Genomic DNA, 27,471 nt, shown 5'->3' on the forward strand with positions numbered 1-27,471 from the left:
TGAGTGAGACGTTGAGCTTCCAGTCGGCTCAAATGCTGTCAGGAGCTGTTGGCGAAAGAATGATGTGGAACTGAAGCAGGATGTTAGACAATGTCCAGCCTTCTCTGGGGTATTTATGAGTTCTGAGAAAATTGAAGGGAGCACATTGAACTAGTCAAGATGGATTTTTTTTCCAGCGCTGACACGGTGTGTGTGCGTGTGCGCGTGCGTGCGTGTGTGCCAGTGGGCAGAGCTTCTGTCCATTTGGTTAATTGGGGCTAATTGGCTGCTCCTCATATAGACTGTGAAGTGATGCAAACATCCTTTGATTTCCAGTGTTTGTGTTCTGTTCTCACGGATCCAGATTTATTTTGCAGAGTGATTTTCTTTCTTTATTTTTTTTTTATCACTGAGAAACCACCATGTTTAGCTTCCCGCTGACGAGCTGCGCAGGCTTCCCTGATATTTATCCGTTTGTTTGTTGCTTGTTTTTCCACGACAGTTTATTGAAGTTAATGAGATTTTCATCACAGCTGTCTCGTAATGGCACTTGAACGATCGGGAGCAACAAAAGCCGGGATGGTGAGAAACAGCTTGTCTTTGAGCTTGACAGTTGGCTGTCTTGTTCATTTTTTTCAGAAGCTGACTTGGAAGACGAAGGATGTAGAGAAGTGCACCGTGAGAGGGAAAAACAGCGTGAGTATTATCTCCCAGACACACACGCATTTACATTTATTTGTCTCACTCCTTCGCCTCCGCCTTTCGTTTTCCTGCACAGAGAAGATTTGCAATAAGCAACGGTGTGCAGGTAGCTTATCAGAATCGGTGCGCACATCCATCAGGAGACGACAGACTGTGGCGTTTTGGCGTCGCGTCTCCCTCCCCAGAGCTGCATTAAGGGGAAAAAAAACTACAAAAATCAGCCTGGGGATTACGATAATGACAGTAGAACAGAGAGGAGGCTGTATGAGCGTGTCAGCCAGCGAAATGCACATCCACCTGCTGCAAGTCCTGCTTGAGTTGACTCCACGGACTCGGATTCTGACGCACAGTAACGTCAAATCTGTTTTTTTTTTCCACCCAACAGGACGAATGTTACAACTACATCAAAGTGCTGGTGCCGCGCAACGACGAGACACTCTTCGCCTGCGGCACCAACGCCTTCAACCCCACCTGCCGGAACTATAAGGTAAGATAGCGAGCTCGCGTCACAGGACGGCTGTGGTGAGATGCTACCCAGTCCACGAAGTTGCTCACGGAAGTGACGGAAATAAACTCGTGCCACATTAACGCCACGCCGGCTTTCTGTGACGGCGTCATTATCAGGGGTGTCGTAAGCGCGGCTGACGGAGGTTCACGCGGAGCAGATGTTTTAAACATCTGTGCAAACCGACTGTTGCACATCCCGACTCGGACACATGCATGTAACATACAGCCTTTGAGACAGTGAAGCCAGAGGGATTATGAAATATGGAGTCAAAATTGTCATAATTGTGAAAATGTTAAGCTAATATAATAACTGCTATTCTTTTATTTTATAATTTTTTTTGTTGAGTTATTTTTTTGGGGTGAGATATTTTACAGTTGAATAATAAAGTTAGCAAAAGATAACATTCATAGCATAAAATGGTAATACAATCTTAACTAACAGTAATCTTAACTTTATAATATTATATATATATATATATATATATATATATATATATATATATATATATATATATATATATATATATATAAAGCTATGAAGTAAAATGAATAACATGTATAACTTTAATTCGAGATACTACAGGTGATTAGAGTTAAAACAAGTTTTCTGAATTATTTTCTTTAACGACGCAAATGAGGCAACATCTTATTAGGTATGTGCTAATTTGCATACATTTCTGTCAAAAGAATTGGATAAAGCCTGTTTAATTTTGGATATCTCTTTCAAACTCGCCATGACTCAGAAAACACTGTCAACGACAATTTAAATCAATTTTGGCCATGTTTTAGTTATAAAATGTTTGAATAAATCAAGCTCTGAATGATACATGAAGACTTCCCTCTGCAGAAACCTTCAGAATATAGAGAGGAAGGAAAGTGTAAAGTTTGGCGTATTTTAGAGCCGCTGAAGTGGAGATTTCTCAATCAGAGTCTGACAAAATACTAATTTCAAAGATGTTGACGACACTACACGTATATCATCATGAAACTGACCCGTTCATCACTGACATTAAAACAATTATTTTTGCACTTCAAGTTTTCTGAAATGTTATATATTTATATATATATATATATATATATATATATATATATATATATATATATATATATATATATATATATATATATATATATATATATATATTATATATATATGTATAATTATGTATTGGTAATCTTTTGTGAATGAAAAACTATAATTCTGCCGGTAGCGTCTCGGGCCTAAAGGAGAAATAAGGCCAGAAAAAACAACATGATATGAAGCTGCATTACGCAACTCTTACTGCACTGCAATGCTGTTACGTTCATCTCCAGCAACACTCTTCAGATGGAGCACATCTGTGATAGGCGTTTAGAGATAGCCTCACGTTGGAACAAGAGACATTTAATATGAAGTAACACGTACACAAACACTGCTGCGAAGACGGGTCACACCTGGCTGTGAGAGATGTGTTTTCAGCGATGACGCAACCCAAAGCTGACGGTCAAAGCTGTGAGAAAAATAACTGGAAAATGACTAAACGTATTTATTTATTTTAAAGGGGGGGTCAGGGGGGGGCTGTGTGGGGACCAATCATGTCAGATGGGGACTTTGGTATGTTTACGTGGCCGGGTGACTTCAAACGCTTCCTGTTGGGGCGGATTAATCTGTTTGCTCAACAAGGCGAGCGGCGAGGAGCAATCTGAGGAGCAATCTGTTGACGGAACACAAAATGTGCTGATGAAGGCAATAATGCAACAGCTTCTTTTTTGGGGGAAAAAATGCCAAAAGCAGAAGGAGGAGATGAAACGACAAGGGGAGGAAGTGATGAACGCAGTACTTTGGAAACGTTTGTTTTGAGGAAAATGCAAAAGTGAAAACCCGACGTGATGTCGTGGTCGGAGCCTCGGCGGTGACATCACGGGTATGGACTGTGATTCACAGCGGGGCCATTAAAGGAGGAGGAGGAAGAGGAGGAAGGAGTATGAGTCCTACAGCACCGACCGTAAATCTAACTGTGTGGGGGAGGCACGCTGTTATAAATCCAGAGGGGAGCTGAGTAAATGAAGACATTTTGACATTTCACTGGATTGTTTTTTGTTTTTGTTTTTTCTAGTGCGCTGACCTGAGAACTAGCCGAGTCCGTCTCAAGGAGTCACTTCAAGGTTTACACCTTAATTAACACAAGTATTGTAGCTGTGGTGTCATGTTTGTTTTGTTGGCACTTAATCCAGAATTAAATCTCTGAATCTGCGATCAGATACGAGTTTTGCCCTTGACAATGAAACTATAATAGAAAGTTTCCCACAGCAGCACCGCGCTACCAACAACAACAACAACAATTATGTGTAAAGGGCATTTATTACAAATTGAAGCAATTAAATGTAAAAAAAGATGAAAAATTAACAAAGTAATAGTTTAATTTAAGAACAAACCAAATGAATGAAAATAAATGGACTGGCATTTAAAAAACAAATTAAAGCAACAATGAATAAATAACAGTGTTTATCCCAAGCAGACAGCTAGCAGAGAGCGACCTGAAACTGCACCCACCTGTCACTCAAAGAGGCCACGCCCCTTAATCACGGCTAACTTGAACGGAGATGTTATCTATAGAGACCAGAACAGTTTGTAAACATGTTTATTTCTGCTGTACAGTTGGCCATTTTTAACATAGAGGTCTATGGGAATTGACTCACCCCCCAATTACGTCACTCCTGTCAAACATCATGGGAAAACAATGAGGGCGAAACAGCATCGCCGATCTGTTTTTAACCAAATTTTATCCGGCTATTACAGACGTGAACTAACCACAGACACTTAATAATAAACTCTTACTTTGTATTATTTTTTGGCATGAGAAAAACATAAAACGTATATTGGCCTAGCAGGGGTTCCAGATGTAAGAGTATGGGAAAACACTGAATATTATTAAATATGTCCTGAATGGATCCTTTTCCAAATTGTAACGGTTACGCCGCCTAGCTATGGCTGCTAAGCCACGATTGGACAATCACCGTTTTGGGGGAGGGGTTAAGTGCAAAGTTAATGGATCACATTGAGTTATTGACCAGTCTAGTCTGGGAGCTTATGAACTGAATCCCACATCTCAACGTTCGTACCTGGAGAGTATTTTTCCCAGGACCCGTGATGTCTCAGGTTGTCTCAGAAGACCTGCACAGTCTCATTGCTCAGTGTGTCCAAAGGTTCGCACACAGGGAGGAAGATTGATGTAAAATGTTGATACCACGGCATACCGACCCACATCTAACCACCATCATCATCATCCCTCTGCCACAGAGCGGCTGATTTACGCAGAACACCTCCACAGATTCAACCCCCCCCTCGTCTTTTTCCCCTAGCCTGGAAAAAAAAAAAGATGTGAGAGATGTCTATCCAGACAGCTGGAGAGGGAAAGAGAGAGGGAGAGAGGGAGGAAGTGTAAATCATATGAAGGAATCTGCCTCTGGGACTCTGCGGAGGACAAGAGGGGATTGAGCGAGAGGCCTGTGTTTTTGGTCAAAGACACGAATGGACGCCCAACCATGAAGGCGCGGCCTCGCCGACCAGATAGCCGAGACGGCCGCCTGTCTGCAGACAACAGAGAGGCCGTCTACAAACCTTTTGAGGCGTCCAACCCGCCGGTCTTCGTCTACGTGTCGGGGTAACGATCCTGCAGTCGCTACACAGCATTTCTTGTTTTTTTTTGTTTGTTTGTTTTTCCCGACGCCTCAGTTCTCTCTGACTTCTGAGAGCTGTTTTTTTTTTGAGGGGGTGATTAACAAACTGCTGTTTCACTTCAAATCATGTCACTCTACGGGCGAGAGGTCCGGTCAATACTGTGGAGTTTCTAATCAGATTCAAAGCAGGATTTCATTTAATTTCTGAAGAGTGCAACGCTGATTGCTGATCGGCGAGCACTGAGATTATTTCTCTTCCCACGATCGCAATCGGGCCGACGAGAGTTCACTTGAATGCGTTTTTCTTGATTCCCTTCTCTTTTCTTTTTTTGATGACTCTTCTGGGTTCAAGGTCACATTCGCTGGAGTTTTATTTTTGAGAAACACCAACAGTCCTTAAACTAATTCAATGAAATACAAAATCTAAATTGTATCAGGCATTTGTCAAAGCAAACAATCATAAAGCCTGACTTGCCGTGATAGATTTATTGTCCCGCTGATCAAAACCCCCGTGACTGACGTCTCCTGTTCATGTTCCTTCCTTGCGTCTCCTTGCGTGCCTTCTTCCTGTTGTTGAAGCCTGAAAACTGTGAACTGCATTAAAAAGCACTTTCAGCCTTTTAAGCCCTTTTTGTGCGAGGAAACGCAACACAAACCCCAGACTCTGTCTGAACAATGAAGGAACACTTGGCAGAAGCGATATGTAGGGCAGAGCTGTTGTGGCGGATTGCGTCAGGTTCAGAGGTGTAAACACGCATCCCCCCCCCCCCCCCCCCCCCCCACCCTCCCTCCATCTTTTAAGGAGCCGAAGTGTGTCTGTGCAGATGTCTCGGGGCGTTTATGCAGAGTTCACGCGGCAAAGGTGAGGTTCTGGATCAGCGGCTTTCTTCTTCTCTGGATAATTGTGTTGTCACAAAAACGCAGCGCTGCCACTGACTGCTGTCTTCCGTCAGAGGTGGAAATAAAAGCAAATGGAAAACGGTTAGAAAGAAGAGACTATAGTATTTGATAGATGATTCATCAGTGAATTATCACACTCTGAGTCTTTACTGTGACATCTAATAATAACATTATTGATATTGCACCTTTACAATTTACAAAGTTTACAAAGTGCTTTGACAGACAAAGCAGCAGAAGCAAAGCAATAAAACAACAGAAAGCTCAACAAAGCAAGACGAACTAAAGCCTGATAAAACAGTCCAAAAGATGAAACTATCACAACAATCGCTACGATAAATAATAAAATATATAAAGACAATAATTTAATAGAATACGGTATAATATCAATGATAAAATAAAGCAGTAAAGCCACGACATCGCATGAAAGCCAGTCTGTGAAAATGAGTTTTAAGAAGTGATTTAAAAGAGAGTTTTAACAGAACAGTGGGAACCTTTTTTGTTGTCATCTGAGTCAAATTTGGACCAAAAAATCACAGTGTTTACACCAAACATGGTGTGAATGTAGGAACTCCCTCCCAAATAAAAGAATAAACAGCCGGATAGCTCTATTATGCCACAGTTAGCATTGAGATAATTTGCTTCTGAAGTCCATTGGCAGACGAACAATCCAAAAGTAACCACGGTGACGTACGACACTCATCACACAGGACGAGACACGGGATGCACCGAACAAGAAAAACTGTATTGATGATCCTGATTTGATGTAATTAGGGGAACGACGCCCTGATTGGGTTGTGTAAGTGTTCCCATTATTGTGTCCACTCCACACTTTGTGTTCAGGGTTCGGTGTGAAGATAAAGTTCAAGGTCTTACACCAAAACAATAATAGAGCACTGTGCGTGTGCGTGTGTGCCAGAGAGGGAGAGAGAGTTTTCTGGCGTTATAGATCCATTTCAGATCCTGAATTTCGTGTTCAGAGCTCCTGCAAGGATAACTGCTAATTAGTGTCCTGCCTTATGTGTATTTAAGACGAGACAAGAAGCAGGCGGTAACCTCCGATTGTGAGGAGTGAAGCCGGTGATTCATGTCTTAAAGCTTGCATTCTCTCTACTGACCATCAGGGGGCGACTCCTCTGGTTGTCTAGAAGTCTATGAGAAAATGACTACTTCTCTCTTGATTCATTCTCTCAGTAAACACTGTAAACATCAGTCTATGGTCTCAATCTCTAGTTTCAAGTCTTCTTCAATACAGCATGATGTTCATTTAGTAAATTATGGTCCATTTAGAGTCAAATAGGTCTCTGTCATTCCTCAGTCTAAATATGGAAACCGTGGTTACAACAAAAGGTGAATCAATGCGTTCAAACTCCACACACACACACACACACACACACACACACACACACACACACACACACACACACGCGCGCCTACCTGAGCGTTGCGACCTTGTTAACAGCGTGTTGGAGAGCAGCAGCTCAATATCTGCGGCTGAGAGATAAACTGTACTCTCAGCTCGCGACAGCAGGATCTCCGAATTCACACGTTTCTTCTTTTACCGACCCGGCCCGAATACAGCACATCAAATCAAATAAAACTATCTTTATGCCGCCTCCGTTGCCTTGTGATAATCCCTGGTTGATTTAATACGTTCCTCTTGCTGCTCCGGAGACTTTAGTTTGTTGACAGGTGTAAACAGTGAGGTGCTGTTGGCTTTATGTGGCTTTGTAAAGTGTTCACTGTGTCCTCTCTGACCTAGATGTCCACGCTGGAGCAGGAAGGGGAGGAGGTGGTGGGACAGGCCCGGTGTCCCTTTGAGTCCCGCCAGTCCAACGTGGGCCTGTTCGCAGGTGAGCCAGGAATGATATGTCACATGTTCAAGTCCCACGGCTGTTGATCGGTGTCCTTTCAACGTGTCCTTAATTAAAAGTCCCAGCGATATTTACAGTTCAGGTTTTTTATTGTCACGGTGGGTTGTTTCCTGGTTGTCATCCATCCGATTCTTGGGAACCTTCCGCCTCGACTCAAGAGTTAGATTTCGGTGATCAACGTTTCACTGTGAGCTCACAAAACAAGTTTTTGGCATTGAATTTGTCGGCGCTAATTCTATTTTTTTTAATAAATTTTTGGCACTAATTCTAATTAAACGATTAAACTGGTGTTCATTAAAGTACTCTGATCTCACTGGAAACAGTCACAACACAAGTGTGAATACAATTTAAATGAGAAGCTCTTCAGGTTTCATTCTGCAGGTCAAAGGATGTCTGATTGAATGGATTTGAATAGTTTAATAGTTCAATTTGGAATATAGCAGTCATCAAACTGTGTCAGAAATTATATATATATATATGTAAAAATAAGATTTTATTTTTCATTTTAAAGATCATTACCAGTTTGTGCAAGTTGTTGCTCACATGCAGACATCAGATGTTTTGCTGAAAATGTAAAACTTCAGTAAACATTAAGTCTTAAATTTAATTAATTAAATAATTACAAAAAAAACGTAATAATTACATACAAATTGATTTTTGAAAGATAAATGTAACTTTGACAAAAGGTCGATGCTCACAATAGTGACAAGATAAACGGCACAAGCAGCCCGATTTGTTTCATCCCAGACGTCTGGTCGTAGAACACGAAGATGAGAGAAGAAAACCCGTCTCGATACGACACGAGACTGAGCCACGCCGCTCCTCTTCTCTGAGTAAATGTAAGGAAGTCTCGGTGAACAAATCATTACAGGCTGTAATTCTGGATTTGTACCCTTGATGAATTCTGATTAGCAGTTAGATTTTCCGCACTAATCATAGCGGAGAAGGAAGCCGATACTTTGGACATGCAGGGGGTCGGGTTCAGCGGAGAGAGGAGGCGAGAGCCAGAACCTGCACTCGGCCCTGCCAGGTTTCCACTGACATTCATGCAGAGTTCACGCAGGGTGTCATTAAAAGTGACACATTCTCCTGCAGCTCTCATCCTGTGCCTCTTCTTAAAGGGCAATGCAAGTCACCTGTGACCGAAAATAGACACTTGAAAGAAGTGGGTTATTCCAGGGAACTGCGATCCCTGACAATTTATCTCAATCTCCCCCCCCTCCTTCCTTTAGGTGGCGATTTCTACTCGGCCACCATGACAGACTTCTTGGCGAGCGACGCGGTGATTTACAGGAGTTTGGGAGAGAGCAGCCCCGTGCTGCGGACGGTCAAGTACGACTCCAAATGGCTGCGAGGTGAGTGAGCGCCTGGGGCGGGGCCGTGAAAGAGTCGAGCGCATTCAGCGACAGCGGTGCCGCCATCGGTGTCGGGTAAGGAGACGGGAGCCGTTTCCGATGTGTCGTTCCGTTTTGAATCGAGATTCCAAGTCTGCGAAAACACCAGAATTCACCGAGCTCAGAGGAGGACAAATTCTCTTCTGACATCTTTTATCCTTCCTCGCCGCCTTTTTTGTAGTAAATCATCCAGGCAGCCTCTCGTTTCCAGCTGTGACTGATTAACATTAATGTCATCAGTAACTTGGCTCGGGGTTAGTGTCTGTGTTTTCTCAAAGCTGGTCTAACAGTCAAATAGCCCGAATAGTTCTGTCCTACGTCTGTTCTAAACCTTGAAGGAAACTTAATGAAGCAAAAGGAGAATTCATTGGGACTTAGGAAAAGACAACCACGGTGCTGAGGCAGTCTGAGTGTCGAGTGAACTTATACGAGGCTACATTTAATACAATTTAAATTACAGTGACTAACTTGATGCTTTACAGTTCAAGGAAGCATTCATATCAGAACGACACCGACTAAGAAGGATGTTTTAAAATGTATCCATCTTGTGCAATTCGTCATTGACGACCGCAACGAATCATGAGACGGCAGTGTTCCCTATGCTAAAGGAGATAAGAAAGGCGGCATCGACCAGCTCTTTATCACGGCTGCCACTTACTTACTTCCTGGTTATTCAACTCCGTTAGGAACTCGTAAGGAAACTTCCTCGTTAGGAAGTTTCCTCGTCAGGAAGCTTCCTTGTTAGGAAGTTTCCTCTTCTGGAAGCTTCCTTGTAAGGAACCTTCCTCGTGAGGAAGTTTTTTTATTGGGAAACTTCCTCGTCAGGAACCTTCCTTGTCGAGGCGATTCGACCGCAGCCCGGGATTCAATCTCCGCTCAAATCTTTTATCTTTCCTCGGCTCTTTTTGAAGTGAACATCCAGGCAGCAGGCTTCTCATTTTCTAGCCGACACCAGATTATGTAAGTGATTAACATTAATATCATAAGTGACTTGGCCCACGCTGATCTTCTGTGCTCGTCCAACAATGCATCGCTCTCTTTAACACCAATGCCAAACAATGGCAATTAAAAGACATTACTACTGTCTGATATCCGTCTTGTGAAGCTACGTGGAGACGTTTGCTTCAATAAGCCCTCCAGCAACGCAACAAGCAGATGTTTGCCGTCTTCGGTTGGAAAAAAATAAAAAACGACGTTGCACAATTAACGGATTATCACTAATTGTTGCTAATTCATTTTCTTGTTGAGTCAGTTAATTGTTTCAGGAGGCGACACCTGTTACTATAGTGTTTGAAATGTCATGTCTTGTACTATCTCATTACTCTGAGAGGTTTTCTCCACCCACAAAGTGCTGACGACACATCTCGGTTGAGTCTTGATGTATTTAGACCCTTCGGGCGCTTTCGCAAACCCGTTTTAATCGGATCCAGTGCGGTTCGTTCGGACAGCTGTGAACGCAGTAATTGTGTTCTGGTGCGGAACCAAACGACAACCGGGTCCCAGACCGCTTGTGAGGAGGTTGTGATTCGACCTGATTGCGGGGATTTTTAATCAAGAATGTTTGCTGAGATGGACACAAGTAACAGAACACGCTTCCAAATCGTGTTTGGTAGAAACGCCAAAAGCGAGACTACCGTCACTCTGCTTCACGCCGCTCCGTTGGTGCGAATCACATTCTCCACCAATAAGAAAATCTTCCTCCGCTCCTTCGTGCTCTTTGGGCAAATCAATGTTCAGATGCTATTAAATGACTTATTTCTGACTTGATCTCAGTTTTTTTTACCAGCACTGATCCATTTCTCTTGGACACATTTTCCAGATTGAGCTCTGTTTTCACCCGCCGAAACGTAAAAAACGTAAAAAAGAACATCTTCTCTCATCTCCCACAGAGCCCCATTTCCTCCACGCTATAGAGTACGGGAACTATGTGTACTTCTTCTTCAGCGAGATCGCAGTGGAGTACACCACTCTTGGCAAGGTGAGCGAAGTCGTTTCAGACCAGACGCTCGCCAGACGGCTTGTGTTGCGTCTGCACTTTTGTCTCTCGAGTGGAATGAAGTCCAAAAGACATCGCTCGCTACTCAGACCAATCAACATGCCGTTGTGCAGCATTCCATGCTGGCTCTGCCTGACCTTCCCGTTCTTCCCCTCAGGTGGTTTTCTCCAGAGTCGCGCGCGTCTGCAAGAACGACAACGGCGGCTCGCCGAGGGTGCTGGAGCGCTACTGGACGTCGTTCCTCAAAGCCCGGCTCAACTGCTCGGTGCCGGGCGACTCCTTCTTCTACTTTGATGTCCTGCAGTCGCTGACGAACGTGCTGCAGATCAACCACCAGCCGGCCGTGCTCGGCGTCTTCACCACGCAGGCCAACAGGTTGGGATACGTGTTGGTAATGTCGCTTCACGGTTGTCAGCTGGGTTGGAGTATGCTTTATGGGGGGGGGGGGGGATTTACGAGGGGACGGTGTTTTTTGCTCTCTGTGGCCTTGTTTGTCAAGTCCTGCCTCTTTATGGAAACAGCACAATGATGGCTAGAAGTGGAGAGTCTTTTGTAATAAATCATAAAAAGGGAAAAAAAAAAAAAAGACAATTGGATTTCTTGGAAAAAAAAAAAGTCCCAGAAAATGTCAAACAATGGAATCTATAGATCCATTGTTCCAAGTTCATACAAGTGTTACCAATGTTGGCAAAAGAACGTTCAGTCAAAGTTTCACAGACATGTTGTTGAGATGTGTAGAATAATAGGCTGTTGATGAAATATCACAAATGTATTTTCCTGACGGAAACGTTTGTTGCACATGATGTGTTCAAGGAGCGTTGGAAAGATGAATTACTTTTTCTTTCTTTTTTTAACAGCTTCTGGCTGTGATAGTTTTGCCGATTTGTTTTTTGGGGTTCAGAGGGTTCAGAAGGAAAATAGTTACGTCCTGTCCTCCAGTATCACACACATTTATTTATCTCTGAAATGATCTACACAGTTCAACGATCTGGTTTTGATCTGGTTTCTCTCGGATCTGGTTTCGATTTGGTTTCGACCCGGTTTCTCGGATCTATTCCTTTGCAAAGTTACAAAAGCAAAGAATAACTCATAAAAGAGAAGGCAGGACGACAGATCCCGGGATAAATAAAGTATATTCACGTATACATGATGAGGTTGTGCCAGACTTTGGACAAGGTGCTGAACTGCAGCCTCGCCGTCTCTAATGTCGCCGTCCTTTGTGGTCCCTTCGACAGCATCACAGGCTCAGCAGTCTGTGCCTTCTACATGGACGACATCGAGAAGGCCTTCAGTGGCAAATTCAAAGAGCAGAGGAACAGCGAGACAGCGTGGACACCAGTTCCAGAGGACCAGGTCCCGAAACCAAGGTGAGAATATCTTTTAAATAACAAACTGTCACTTCTCAAGAACATGTTTTCCTGCCTTTCACAATTTTTTGTCGCAGCTGCTGCTGTTGTTTTTCTATACAGACATCATCTGCGAACAAAAAAACCCCCAAACAACAGTGACACAAGACACCTGTTTTTTTTTCTCCCTCCCGCTCGTCCCCCTCAACCAAACAGCTGCCGGGTGTTTTTACATCTGTGTCCGTTGAAACTTGAGCTCTCTCCTGATGTTTTGTTTTGTATTTATTTATTTATTTCTTTGTTGCCGTCACAGGCCGGGATGCTGCGCTGGAGAGGGCTCGGCGGCTGCCTACAAGTCGTCCACCACCTTCCCCGATGACACCCTGACCTTCATCAAGTCCTACCCGCTCATGGACGAGTCCGTCCCCTCGGTCAACGACAGACCCTACTTCACCCGGACCACCAGCAGGTGTGGGATCAGTTTAATTGAAGGCACATTCTAGGTCGCCCATTCTGATTTTATTACCAGATTAAAAATGTACTGTATGTCGTTAAATAATCCCTCCCTCCCAGCGTCAACACAAATTAAGAGTTCATTCCTTATAATTAAAAGTTATCCACAAACCTTATGGTGCTGAAACATTTGACAGGAAATTAATCAGTGACGATTTTGATTAACGGCCTCAACAGTTCATCAAGTAAGAACGCTGAACACTCACATAATAAAGTGAATTATTCGGGTATCGCCCACATTCTAAATATATAGGGCCACAATTAACAACTATTTTCATTATCAATCAGCCCACCAGTCATTTTTTCTTAATTAGTGCTACTGCGAGGTCCCTGTGGACTAAAGTGGTCGTGTTTCCGAGTCCCATTTAGAAAAATCTCCCGTTTTACTCCAGCAGCCATCACTGGTCCTGCCGGCAGTTGGCCTGACTGCGTGCCGCTCGTTGTTTACAGCGAATGTAGTAGGAGGAAAAGATCGTTTTGCTGTTCGGCAGTTTGAAACCAATAAAAATCAAAAAGTCATCACCAGATTATAGCTGGCGGGTTCCCTGGTTGTGTTTCAACCGATCATTTCATCTGATTGTTGATAGCACCAAGGATAAGAATTAAGAATAACTACAGCCAATCTTTCAGAACCAGTTAAAAGGTCATCACGGTCAATATAATCGATCATTAGTTGGGTCTTTTTTGAGAAATTTGGAAGATAAAAAATGTTGTGCCACGAGGTGAAGTCCTCAAATGTCTCAGGTTGAAAGATATTCAGTTCACCAACAGAGAAGAGCACCACATTGCAGCATTTTGGACTTTAATTCCTCCTGATTCTTAATTCATAATAGTATATTTGTTCCACCAAACTGTACTGCTGTCAACTAGTGAACCACCTTGTACGCCATATATCCTAAATATATGGCCCCCTCGCTCCTTTGAGAACATCTTCATTGAATCCAATAAGAAAACATTGCCATTAGCTAAACATTCAGAGCCGGGCTGCAGTTCTAATCCCGCCGTCTCTTCTGTAATGGTTCGCGTGCAGGTATTATTCTTCTGCTGTAATGTACCAGCAGTGTTTCCTCGCTCGGGGCTGTGATTGGTATCGATGAGTGAGCTCGAGTGGAACGCACAACCTTGTCCCTCATTAACACTCACCGGATTGTATCGGCTGGTCGGTCTCAGCTCCACATCAGAGACACTTACACTTAGTCTTTGGGCGTATCTCTGGGTTACACTCGTGGTCTTCTCGCTTCTTCACAGTTCCCTTTTTTTGTTCGCCCTTTGGCGTTCCGGAGAATTATGCAGCGCACTGAACACGAGCGCCTCGCAGCTTGCACGCCTTTTCGGGCTACGGTGCCGAGCGTGACTATCAGCAGAGCTTTGAGGGCACTTCTTAAAGTTTTCCTGTGCCGGAAGCCGGACACTTTATCAAATTTTCTCCATTCAAAGGTTCCCTACAGATTATAGAAATCATTTGTCTCTACTGACAGAGGCTCTTTGTCAGGTTTTCCCCATTTAAAGGCATCCTATAGTTGGGGCAGGTTACTTTTTCCCGATCGTGGGGGCACCTAGGCTGCAGTCGTCGCCTCTGATTCCACCAGTGCATCCCAGACTCAGCCTCAGCCTGAGACACACACACACACACACACACACACACACACACACACACACACACACACACACACACACACACACACACACACACACTGTACACAGGAGCGTCCTTCCCGCCTCCTGAAGCAGAGCCAGGCTGACAGCCAGCCAGACACTGCTCGGGCTCCACACTGGGGAGAAAACGTGCACCGCTTCACATCTGCCGCCAAAAACATCACATCTGCCTCGTCGCTCCCCACGGAGAGGAGCTAGATAAATGAAATCTAACCAGAAGCACATCACGCACGTCATTGCACGGATGTGCCAGCCAGGTGTGTGTGTGTGTGGGGTATATGTGGGGGTGTAAACACACCAGCCTCGGTGGGACCATCTGGGAGGCAATGAGGGAGAAGTGAGGTCCGCCGGTGTCCTTTTTTTATTTATTTTTATAGAAGAATCTAGAAGCAAAGTACTGGGTTTATTGGAGGATGTTTGTTGTCTGGGAAAATGTAGGCGGAGAAACGAGTAAAGCTCCTCCCTCAAGGTGCCCTTCAGCGCGGTGGGGGGTGCTCCGAATAAAGCGACCATTCCTCATGATAGGATAGACGGGAAGATGAGTTAATAGGACGAAGGGATTAGAGGAAGTAGGCGGCGGAGGAAAGGAAGTAGTGGGTTCGGTAGATGGAAGTGATTGACGCTTCACACAATGAGCTCAGTGATCGCCCACTGCTCGTTTTTGTTTACCGCGGGAAATTGACTTTGACAAAACAACGGCGCTGCGATGCTAATCAGAACATTTGCCGCTGTAATTAACGGCAGACAGCTTCATAGTCTCACTTCTTCTTGTTGTGTGTGTTTTTTTGGGGGTTCATTCAGATTCAAGTTGACCCAGATAGTGGTGGACACGTCGGCGGGGCCGTACAAGAACTACACTGTGGTCTTCCTGGGCTCGGACAACGGCCGCGTGCTGAAGATCCTGGCCAGCACCGAGGGAGCCAACGCGTCCTTCAGCACCCAACTACTGGAGGACATCGACGTCTACAACCCCAACAAGTCAGACAATCTGCCCTTTTTATATTTATGGGTGTGCACGCTTTTTCCTTTATTTGTGTTCCCTTTTTTCTTTTGTTTGTTTCTGTCTTTGTTCGAGATGCGCCGATCGATTGGCATATTTCTGTATTTGTGGCGACCACATTTACACACCTGTGCCACGACGAAGTGGCACAGACAGTAACATCACACACACACACACATATAACATGTCGTCTGTGTGGGAGTTCTTCAGCGTGAGTGAAGAAGACATACTGTAAAGCTCTGAATTTGTCACTACTGCAAGTCAGAAATAAGCCATGGAGACGCGTTCAAGCTCTACTTAATCTTGTAAAAATGTTGTTTTTGGTGAGAGTACTTGAATAAAGTAGCTTATATCGTTAAAGTTAATGATATAATATTTAAATAGAGCAAATGTTTTAAATACAAATGTACCTCATCATTTGAACTGTGTGTCAAGCCAATGACCACCATAAATGATCACAACAAGATCATAGCATTTAGAGTGTTTGACTTCGTAGTTTTGTATCGATGGGCTCAATCTGATGGCCGCTAAAGTTCGAGCGAGGAGAGACTGAAGCCGTGCCGCCGGTCTAAGAAAGGAAGTTGGAATTAGCAGGTCAGACTCTTTAAAAAAGAAAAAAAAAAGAAAGGAATAGGCCAAATGAATCGGCGCATCTCTAGTTTTGTCCCTTACTTTGTATCTTTCTTTCACTTTGTTCCATCTCCTCTCTGTGCTCTGCCTTGATGCCCACCCACTCTTTGGTCTATTGTAACACTTTGCATCACCCTGTACAGCCAGAGGGAGATGCTTTTTTCTTTTTCTTCTTCTTCTACTTCTTATTTTTTCTCTCCCATGTCTTCTTCTGTTTTCTGACTGCACAGCTTGGAAATGTCTTATTTGCATCGAGCTCGATTCACAGTTGGCTCTCTGTATAATTCCCAGACTGTGCCAGTCGCCTGCAACTCCGATTTAAGAAGAAAAAAAAGAAGAAAGAAAGATGAAGAGAATGAAACTAAAGTATCTGTCGGTGTTCTTCTGTGCTCCTAGATGTAACGTGCGCGGGGAGGACAGGAGGGTGCTGGGTTTGGAGTTGGATCGGGACCACCATGCGTTGTTCGTGGCGTTCTCCGGCTGTGTGATCCGTGTGCCGCTGAGCCGCTGCTCCGACTACAGCACCTGCAAGAAGTGAGTCACCTGTAGAGCAAAGCTCTGCCTGTCTGCCACAAAAGGGTCGTGAACCCTGAAACAACTCGTTAAGTAATCAAGTACTCGATGAGCAAATTAACTCCAGAGTTTGCCAGAAAACACTGGATTTCGCCGCTTCAGGTTTGGAGCTATTGGGGTCTTGGGTTTGGGGAGAGGGCCTTGGGTGAAGAGGATAGCTGAGCCTTCAGGTGAAGTCGATGGGCTACGAACTTTGCCTTGTGACTGGGAGGGTTGGTTGGGCTCAGCTCTAGCGATGGGGTGAGGAACTCGTGGGGAAGTTCGAAGTAGAACCGTGGCTAATTCAGGTCACTTGAGGTGGAGACCCCGAGGCGGACCCAGAACACACTGGAGCTATTCTACTTACCATGTGGCCTGGGAATGGCTCGGGGATCCCCCAGGAAGAGCTGGAGGACATTTCCGTTTCCCTTACCCAGAAAAGCATCAGTTCCAAGGATTTCTAGAACTTCTGTTGGGAAATGTACAGTTTTCTGACAATTTATTGATCAAACGTTGAATTTAAGAACAAGAACAATGTATCAACAAGGAAATAATCACAAGATACAGTTTGTAAAGTAAGAATAAAATGGGGATAAAAGCTGGAAAGATTTATCCGATGGTGTCCTACATAGAGTGTCTGTAGATTTACCTTCAGGGGACCGGAGAACAAAATAAGCAAAGGTTGCACAAATAGAAAAAAAAATGATTTGAGAGAGTCTCAAAGGCAGCCTGGAGACTGAGACCACACTCAGTGCTGCAGCCCAGAAGTACTACATGAATTCAGGGTTCCCTCGCTGTGTGCCGGGAAGAAAACGGCACTAACACTGCCAGGTAACTCAAGTAAGGGAGGATCAATTTCCTCTGCATCCACCAATTTTGATGCTGTTAGATGGTTTCTGGACAAAAGCCTGTACCAAATAGCAGATGTTACTCTATTATCTGCCTGGTTCGTGGAGTTTGTTGGGCTCAATTTACCCAAAAAGCACTCTGATGTTATTAGTGGTGTTGGCAGGTAAGAGAGAGTAAGATTAAACTGAGCCACGGGGAAATATGGTGCGGCTGCCACGTAAGAAAAGCTGTGGTTAGTAGCATGGAGGGGGGTTGAATGTTTTCATAAGCCGATTCTGATCTGAAATCTGCCTGAGCCTCATGTTTGAGTGCATGTGATCCCATGTTTTTATACAGCTGCACTGAGAAGAAACAATTTAGTGTGCAATTTAGAAAAATGTTTTATTATTATTTTATTTTTAGGATTTGCATGCCTACTGGTGAACTCTGGAATCAACAGATTTGGGAACCAGTGGACTATTCTCGTGAAATTTAAAATGGCAAGCACAAATACCCCCAAATTTGTTGTTTTTTTCTGCAGAAATATAAGAGGTTTATGTTTTGTTGGTAGTTTTATAATATACTGTACAAATCGGGATGAACAGGAAATCACATGCATTGTGTCACCTGGTAATACATGCAGCAGCTCACTAATCAGCATTATTCTGAAACTATCGTCTTGTTGGTTCCTGAGTTTCGAATTTTACAAATAGTCAAGTGTTCAATGTGGAGAGGGACTTGTTATTGTCATTATTATTATTATTCTTATTCTTATTCTTATTATTATTATTATTATTATTATTATGTTATCTATGTTAATTTCAGTTTTAGTCGGATTTCGAATAGAAGTATTTGGTAGTCAAGGACACGTCGCTGTATGGAGTTATCTCCTTTTTATCCAGCCGCTTCGCTGTGACAGCAATACTTTCCGTGCTACCAGATCTATAACATGCATACAGGCTCTTTTCAAAAATATGCATCCAACGAAAGTTAACTTTCAATCGTGGAACAACACCACTTGGTTAGGTTGAGGAAAAGATTGTGGTTTGGGTTAGAAAAAGAGCATTTGTTATGTAGATAACTGTGTTTGTTACGTATCTGGCATCAGTAATGTACATTAGTTTCGTAAAAGAACTGCAGTACAATAAGTCAGCGTTGATTGGACACAAACAGCGGTCTCCTGGGTGAAAGTCTCGTGTTCGTTTGAGTAATCCCTGCCCAGATTTTGGGAACCAAGCTTCTCACTTCCTCATCAATTTATCGCCCCATAAACACAGCCGGCTGCTGTAAAGTCTGTAAATTGTACAACAACAGAACCTTGAACGTGCTGCTGGGCAGAGCCTCCTCTCTCTTTGTCTTCAGCCTTTTGTTTTATCAGGCGTCGTTTTGGCCTCCATTAATAAACTTGCTCCCCAGCTTTTGGGATCTATTTTTGGGACAGCGAGGAATGTTGGCCCCATGTTTTTTTTTTGTTTTTTTCTTAACCCCAGAGGAAGGATTTCTCCCCAGCTCCAACAGGGAATACATATACCCCATAGCATGCTAAGCCCTTATTGCGAAAGGCCTGGAGAAGCTCTCAACATCGTTTACTTATAAATTGGATCCAGCTGATTGGCCGGGTGCCAGCGATGGTGGCCGCTGTGTTTTTATTTTTTCTTCTTCTTTTTCTGAGCGATGGAGGAAAAAAAGGAAAGGGGAGAAAACAGATAGGGCCAGTGTTTTCTTCAGCTTACGGACCGGCTACATCCCCAAATCCTGTCTAGAGACTGGAGCTACAGCACACCTCATCCTGGGATTAGGGGCCCCCGAAAGCCTCATCAGCCCTGGCCAGGAGGTCAGGTTACAGCCACCATATCCTCCTTTACCACACCAAGGATTCCGTCTCCCTCCAGATGAGATTTAGCCCATCTCTCTCTCTCTCTCTCTCTCTCTCTCTCTCTCTCTCTCTCTCTCTCTCTCTCTCTCTCTCTTCCTCTTTGTTCTGCCTCCATTTTTTTCTCTCTGCCTCTGCACTTCTCTCACTCTCTCTTGGCTCACTTCTCCTCCCTCTCCCTCCCCAAAGCCTGCATCGTCAGGTTTTTTTTTTTTCACTCGAGGCCCCGCTGCCAATATTAGGTTTCAGAAAATGCTCTGTTTTTCAGCAGCGGCTAGGAAACGGTAGGGAATGGGAGTTTTAATAAAGGAATACAATAAAAGGGCAAAAAGAGGCCCCAAACCCTGAAAATCTGTAGATCTGGGGATTTTCACGTCTGGTGGAGATTTCCTTTTTTATAACACAGTTTCAACACAGTGATATTATTGTCTTTATTGCAATGTTGCCACATTCATAGCGAAACTATAAAGATGTGATCAAAGTTTTAATAAACCAGAATATGCCTTTCACATTGTCTAAATTGATTGCGAGTGACAAAGGCAGATTTACTGTAGATATTGACAAAAGCTCAAAGCTCCAGAATAAGTAGTAAGTATTCAACCTATCTACTTCCGTTAAATGTTATATTTCTCAGATGGCGTCTCTGTGTTCTGTCGTTGCCCGGCAGCATCGCATGAGCCGAAAACCATCTCCAGTAAGTCGAGGGCCATTATTCCCGGGGCGCTGGCTAAATGACAGCTGGAAGTTATGACCGGATGAGTCCCTTCTCCCCGCGACAGCTAATGGAGGTTCCTCGTATGCACACACCTATCTGTTCATTACAGCATGATGGAATATGAGCAGGAAGAGGAAGTCTGACGAGGGACGCAGACAAACCTGTGTCGTGTATAAACTAGATGGATGAGGACAAAGAGCAAATTACTTGGTCTCCTCCTTTTAAAAACCACAGCTGGCCTCTTTTTACCCATAGTGCTTCAGTGTGGAGGTCCTTTCCTGTCGTGTCTCTGTAGAGGAGTGCGTTGATTGAGAGGAGAAGGGCGGCCGGATGGGGAGATAGATGCATACATACCTTTATGGCTGGAGCATGAATCATTTATTTAAAGCTGCACTATATGGTGTTGCGCAGTTGGCAGCCACACGCGCCTGCGGGATCCTTTTTTTCTTTCCCGACCTCATCAGCCAGAGGTCCTCTATCAGTCTGCGACGCTGTGAGAGACAGGAAGTTGTTCACTTTTAACGCTGGAGTTTCGATTTCACCTCTTCACCTGCGTGTTCAGGTGACAATACTCTGCAGCAGGATGTCGGTCGAGCTAAATACACAAAAACACAAATGTGTTTTTAGCGTGTATTAATATTGTCTGTGCCTTCACAGCAAAGCAGCCACTTTGGGACAACGAAGCTAAATCAATCAATCACTCTATTGACAATTATAAGACTATGAATATATGCAAATTCCTCTGCAAAACAACGGCTTAAAGGCGCCTCACAAACCACAAAAAGCCACTGTTGACAGTCTCAACAGAAAACAATTTGTATGAGCTTCTGTAAATCTGTATGAATTGTTTGCATTATTATAGAGGCTGTGCTCCCAAGAAAACCGGCACCGAGTGTTTGTGAGAATGCCTGAAGGGACCTTCGTCTCCTTAAGCACTTCCCTTCTTGTCCTCTTGACAAGACGTGTGAATCCTGTCGGTCTGAATTGGTTGCGTGTCTTTGTGGCGTCCCCAGATCAGGTGTATGGTGGGTGTTCTTGTTAGCTTATTTCCACAATAGAGAGTACTTGCATACATGCCGTTTGTGCAAAGTACTTCAAGGACTCAGGACAATGCATGCGTTTACGGAGCCGTACTACTAATGTGCTCTCAGTGTGGGGTTCCTCTGTAATGTTTGCAAATGGAGGGGTGAAGGTGGTTGAACACCTGCACGCTCAGTTTAGACGCTTGCAAATCATTTTAGATATTTAAAACAGGCCGCAGGAGTCCTCATTAAAACGTGGTTTGACGTGGCGCTGCACTCACCGCCGGCAAAGAAAATCTGCAGCTCTTTGTTTAGTTTCACCTCTGATTTCGTTATTCAGCGTGAACACATCTCCAAAGTGAGTGCGGATCGGCAGCAGGTGAGCACCGTTGTCTTCTGTCGCGTCGGGCGGACTCCGTGCTCATTGTGCTGCTGCTGCTTGCTGAAAACCACTCGGAAGGTCGGCAGCTGTGAACAAAACAATATTGTTAATTGACACCGATACCCAGCGATGGTTTTGTAATTATACAGTAGCAGGGTGAAGGCCAAAAGGATCATGCAACTCATTCCAGAGTGCAGGATTATGAAACCGCACAGGGACTGACGGCAGATCGGTGGAAGGGTCAAATCAAACATTTCAGACTGTAGGGAACTTGACTAATGGCTGCTGACGATGTACACTCATCATGTTATTTCACTAAATCACTAAACAGACATGCATTACTGAAAGTAGGAGCAGGTGATTGACTTGTCTGCTGACTGCTAACATGAGACCGGAACATCGCTGGCTGTTCACTTAGAAGAAGGTCAGTCGTGGCTAATCAATAAGGCCTGGGTGACCTCCGGTGACCCTGGCTTGAATAGGTAATCCGCAGGCTGTTTGTAAGAAGTAGATGTAGACACTGTGAAGTCACACACTGGGTTACTGGACCGCCGTTTGGAAACCTTGAGTTTCAGCATTTTTGGCCTGTCGCCATCATGTGTTGAGTTGGGGGATGTTGGGGCTCACGGTAAATATAACGTTGCCGCGTACTTTGGGGAACGAATTTCAAGACACTATGTGAACACTACAGAATATGTGTAATTTATATGATCAAAACAAATATGGATTGGGATTTCAAAGCCTGAAATAGATGCAAAGAGTACAAGACCAGCTCTGTTCTTCCTCCAATTCAGGAGGAAAATCTAAATCTGATTGCAGTCATCTGTCCTAATTTTTGTCTATCATGAAGATATATTTATCAGACAATGTTTGATTCACACATTAAAAAAAGACAACCATGCGTGATCATCATCCAGCCATGGAAAAACATTTTTGCGTTTAGATGCAGCACATCTGTGTGTGTCAACAGATGTAAACTAATCAGTTGATTTGCATGAGCACAAGAAGATGAGGCTTTCATGAAAAGGTGAAGAGCTATGCAGCAATATTGTTTTTTGTTTTGTCACTTGGAGATGCCGGGTGCTCACTATTTGTGCAGCTTTTCACGGCCATTTTTTCCTGCAGATACTTCACCTTCAGTTGAATGAGCTTCGGTTGTTTCTTTGACCGAGGCGGAGCTCCACGTGAAGCTCACTTATCCGCCCTGAGTCGAGGCAGATGTGAGGAAAAGTGACAGCATTGTTCGGCCGGTGGCAGCGCGGTGCCTCGTCACCCAGCTCACGGCTACTGGGCTCGGTGCTCTCCACCATTACTGACCGTCTGTTTGTCTATCTGTTGTGCAGGAGCTGTCTGTCTTCACGGGACCCTTACTGCTTCTGGCTCAAGTCGGGCAGCTGTGCAACAGTCTCACCCGGCTTCAAGTAAGTCTCTCACACACACGCACACACAGTCCATAATTACCATTTCTAGTTATTATAGGGGAGAATGTATAAATGTCACCAGAACCGCCATTACAGCTCTCACTGCTGAATGAATACTGATTATGAAATTGTTCTGTATTTCCTTCTCTTGTGTGCTCATGAATCGCATTCAGTCGTTCTAATGCGGTGCACTGAGGCGTTGATGCGTTTTTGTGGCAGGGATTGTTTGTTCTTTAGTGTAATTCAGTGTGATGAAAAAAACCTTGAAAATGGATTTGAATTGATTTGAATTACATTACTTTTAAAGTTGTCAAAAACATACACAGAAGAAACTAAGCTAGTGTCTGTAGCTCGTGGCGGCGCTGTGGTTTGTTGCAGCCACAGACGTTACGAATAAGAGCCCGCAGCTTGTTAGCATCACGGTAACTACTTAGCTAGAAAGACGCACCATAATACCTCTTTAGATCCAGTCATGATCAAATAGACGTTCCAGTACACGGACCCTTGATTCTGCGTTTTTCTGCTGGGAACACATGGCTAACCAGCGGAAATGTTGCCAAGCTAGCAGCTGTCAATCATGATGTCCCACCCCCTTTTGATACCATCAAACAACTATTTAAAACCAGACTAAGAAAGATTAACACTTGAACATACATCAGTGTGGTGTGGTACCTACAATGACAGAAACTACCTTAGGAAATCATTTTTTCGACATTGTGATTTTTGAGTTTGGCCCGTCCGCTAACATGAAGGTCTTCATGACCTCAACTGCAGTCCGCCACCAGGAGGCGATCAAGTTGTTTTGGCTTCACTGTCGGTTTTCATGTCACCCATCTTCATTTACAGTCTGTGGACTCAGCACAGTTATTGTTACGTTTTTCTGCACATATTGGGGACAATATCAAGGTTTTTACAACCCCGATTTCTCCTGCTCGTCTTTCAAAATAAGAGCGCACCGTGGAGCAACAGGAACAACGCACTGACAGCAAAACAGAACAATAAGTTCAGTGAAAGGTAGTAAAGCCCAAATATAGTCAGAAATAGTATCTGACAGCTGGCAGCTACAGCCCCACTTTACAGAGTCTCCGGTGCCAAAAGCGGTTTGCTTTCTATCCACAAGGCAGTTGTTGGGTCTTTAGTGAGGGAGGTTTGGATTAACGGATTTAATAGAAAGGTGTCTAATATGGACAAGATTCAGGTACAGAGACGAACCTTTAATTAAAAACTATGAATCATAAAACAAATAGTTTTACACACACCAAATATAACATGTTGAGTTTTGTGTGCATGATAGAGAGGAGGCCATTTGTGGGGTTTAGTTGACAGATATTTGTATTTAGTTGTGACTTCTTTTGGGAGGTGAAACACCTGCTGGTGAAGCAAAAATTCATAACTAGGTTATTTGGTACAAAAAGATATAGAAAGAATGTACAGGCGATCAAGTCATACAAGATGGAATACATTTCCAAAGCCTTCATGAGGAACAAATGAGGGAAATTGAATGTTAAGGGGCTAAATTATCTGCGGTCTCCAATCCCCAAATTGTAATCAACGCTTCAACCGCAGAGGCCAGAAAACTGTTAAATGAAATGTTTGCTCTTCTGCTCCCATGTTTCTTCTTTGCCAGCTCGTGCAGCAGCACCTGTTTTAACATCGCATGCTGAGGGGTGTGGCCAGAAGGGCAGCGTACTGCAAACTTTCAGCCCATTAACAAAGTGCTGCATCAATTTTCTGCCTGATGTGACTCATTGTTGACCCCCAGCCCCCTCCCTCTTTTTAACAGAGGTCTCCAATCACGAACCACCGAGAGGATAAAAAGCTTGGACATTTGCTTTTCCAATCAAACGCTCCAGTAGGAAATTTGGGCCGTTAATTCTTCTCTGGACAAAGTCGTGCTAATTAGTGAGTTCAGCTGCTGTGGTGTTCGGCCGGTCTGAAGAGAACACGGGGCGGACGCAGCTATATAAAGCCATTATTAGTTCTCTAACTCACGGTCACAGCGGACACATTTGTAACTGTAAGTCGATAACGTGGCGCCGAGCAGCGGCGGCAGGGGAGGATCATTTTCACATCTCCTCGAGTGAGTTGCGACGTACTCCTCATTATCAACGGCTGATCTAGAGTCAGACAAGTGGGCTGCGTGATTAGTATATCTGACCGAGAGGGTTTGGTCCTAAGTGCTCTTGAAGACTACGTGTCGCAGAATGCATCCACCACAGTGGCCCGTCTCAACATTTGCATTCAGGTTCTTTGTGCCGCTTAAAGCGCCGCAGCCGTGCAGCTGATGAGCCGCTGTGTGGGGCCTGTAAAGTGGCCTTAAGAAGTAGACGGGAGAGAGAAAAGATCTCTTTTTGGGTTCCAGTTCAAATCACCATTAGCCAATGATGAAAACATACATTTAAAGCACCCATATCATACAAAAAGTGAGATTTTCATGTCTTGTTTTATTATTATAAAGCAGGTCTAAGTGATGATATATACATCAGTGTTTCCCCTAGGTTTACAGCTTCGGGGGGCGACGACACCGACACAAACACTTAAAGTAGTGGGTCTCAAACTGTTTCTGTAAATAACTTCATTTTGTGACTCCATCTGTGCTTTTATAAATAATAGAATAAAAAAAATTGCTATCTCTTTCAAATAAATCAGATGCTCCATCAGACTTTTTTTTATTTTAAATTGCAATCACTTAGAACAATGAAAATAAAGTTATATCTGTGCAAAAAAATAACAAATATTTAGTTACTACTAAATAGCTCATTGTGGAAAACAAACAGCTATTTTTTTTTTTGCCAAACAAAACAGAATGAGTGCAGATATGTGAACATCAGGTTGCATCAGTATTAGTGGAGCAGTGAGCCTCTACACATCTTTTATAAACGGGGTTGTAGATTTGATACAATTCATGCTCAACATTGAGCTTTTCTGTTTTGAGACGCAGCAGCAGAAAGGATCTCACAGAGACTTCTGGCAAAGAGCTAAAAGTCGGCGAGTGGCGCATGCGCAAGCGTAACCTGTTAACGGCGTATCGTAAACATTTTCCCGAAAGTAAAGGCATTTCTCCATGTATTTATGAATTACTTGGTTGTATGTCTGTGTACTTTGTACTTTTGAAATATGTGAAGCCAGCAGCTCATTGTTGGTAGAAGACACGAGCACTTTGTCTCGTTTCACCTGGAGCAGGAGAGCTGCTCCGGGGTCAGAGAGCTGCTCCGGGGTCAGAGAGCTGCTCCGGGGTCAGAGAGCTGCTCCGGGGTCAGAGAGCTGCTCCGGGGTCAGAGAGCTGCTCCGGCGCGAGGAGAACTCCGGTTGCTTCTCACAGGAGAGCTGCTGTTGCATCTTCACCCTGGGAGCGTTTAAAACGCAGATATAGCGGTCTGCTTTTCACGCGACATATTTTTCAACGCTCTCTGTCCGCTCAGTGCTCACCTGTGTGTGCGCGCGCACGTGTCTGTGCGCATCGGGGCGGAACTCCGCTGTGCGCGATGCAGAGCAGAGGAGAAGTGTTAACGCGACCAGTAGAGACAGAAATGACAAGCTGTGGTGTGGATAAGATCAATAAAATACGGCCGTTTAGTTTGTTTAATAATAGAACAGGGTGTAGACCTGTTCTATAGGAAAGAGAACCTTAAATGACGACTTGTGATCTGGCGCTATTTGAGCCCCGCCCCCCTATTATAACTGTAGGGGAAACACTGTACATCATAAAAGTGCTCTATGTGCCTTTAAATGAGCCGCCAGGATTTTCATCACAACTCTACAATAAATTGATATTAAAAGCATGTTAACGTGTTCTAGTAGAAACTTGAAATATAAATATGAACCTTGGAAAGTACATCCTATGTCTCCTTTAAAAAAAAAGTTACATCACAAGGAGAGGAAGGTGCTGGTTGAAAAAAACACAATTATAATTTAATAACAGAAACGGACAAGATGACAAAAAAAAGTGACTGTTACTTTTTCATGTCAACATAGTTGAGAATACAATGATGCAACTTATTTGTATTATAGTCTGTCTATGGACCATGAAACCAAACATTTCACTTAATAAACCATATTGTATTTCTATATTTTCTTTCCCCCTCCACCTCTCTCAAAAGCCATACACATCTAAAATGTACTGCGCTGTCTGTCAGAACGGGGAAGAAAGGTGGATGGGCCGTTAGATGGACAGATGGATGGATGAATAGGTAGATTCATGGATGCAGTAAACAATATAGAGGATCAGCTGAGGGCTCTTTGCTCCTCCTGTGAGCCTCCTGACAGCCGAGGACTTTGCGTGTCCCTGTATGGTTGATGTACAACCAGTTCCTAAATCACCACGTGTGTGTGTGTGTGTGTGTTTTCTGGATGCTAATATCCCACTATACTTACCCCACCGTCACGCACATACACAGAGCACCACTTCCACTGTTGACTGGCTTCCAATAGATTATTCTGACGGCTGAAAATGTGCAGACCTGGAATTATTGCATATCCTCTGCTTGGCCACCCAGACGTATTACTTTTCCTGCCCTCACACGG

At 43.9% G+C, this 27,471-nt stretch overlaps 1 protein-coding gene across 1 annotated transcript in view; it reads left to right on the forward strand.

Annotated features, from left to right (window-relative positions):
* sema6cb (semaphorin 6Cb) overlaps positions 1-27,471 on the forward strand; it is a gene marked incomplete at its 5' end in the record, with an annotated part of 63,707 nt that overhangs the window by 9,904 nt on the left and 26,332 nt on the right. Inside the window, 11 exons of the mRNA XM_079227484.1 lie at positions 619-675; positions 1,067-1,168; positions 7,508-7,598; positions 8,852-8,974; positions 10,903-10,991; positions 11,167-11,384; positions 12,245-12,376; positions 12,669-12,824; positions 15,326-15,502; positions 16,551-16,688; positions 22,870-22,947. Coding sequence (XP_079083610.1) covers positions 619-675; positions 1,067-1,168; positions 7,508-7,598; positions 8,852-8,974; positions 10,903-10,991; positions 11,167-11,384; positions 12,245-12,376; positions 12,669-12,824; positions 15,326-15,502; positions 16,551-16,688; positions 22,870-22,947 — 1,361 coding nt within the window. The remainder of the gene's footprint in view (positions 1-618; positions 676-1,066; positions 1,169-7,507; positions 7,599-8,851; positions 8,975-10,902; positions 10,992-11,166; positions 11,385-12,244; positions 12,377-12,668; positions 12,825-15,325; positions 15,503-16,550; positions 16,689-22,869; positions 22,948-27,471) is intronic.

Source organism: Taurulus bubalis, assembly GCF_910589615.1.
Source record: "Taurulus bubalis genome assembly, chromosome: 12".
NCBI classification, from domain to species: domain Eukaryota; kingdom Metazoa; phylum Chordata; class Actinopteri; order Perciformes; family Cottidae; genus Taurulus; species Taurulus bubalis.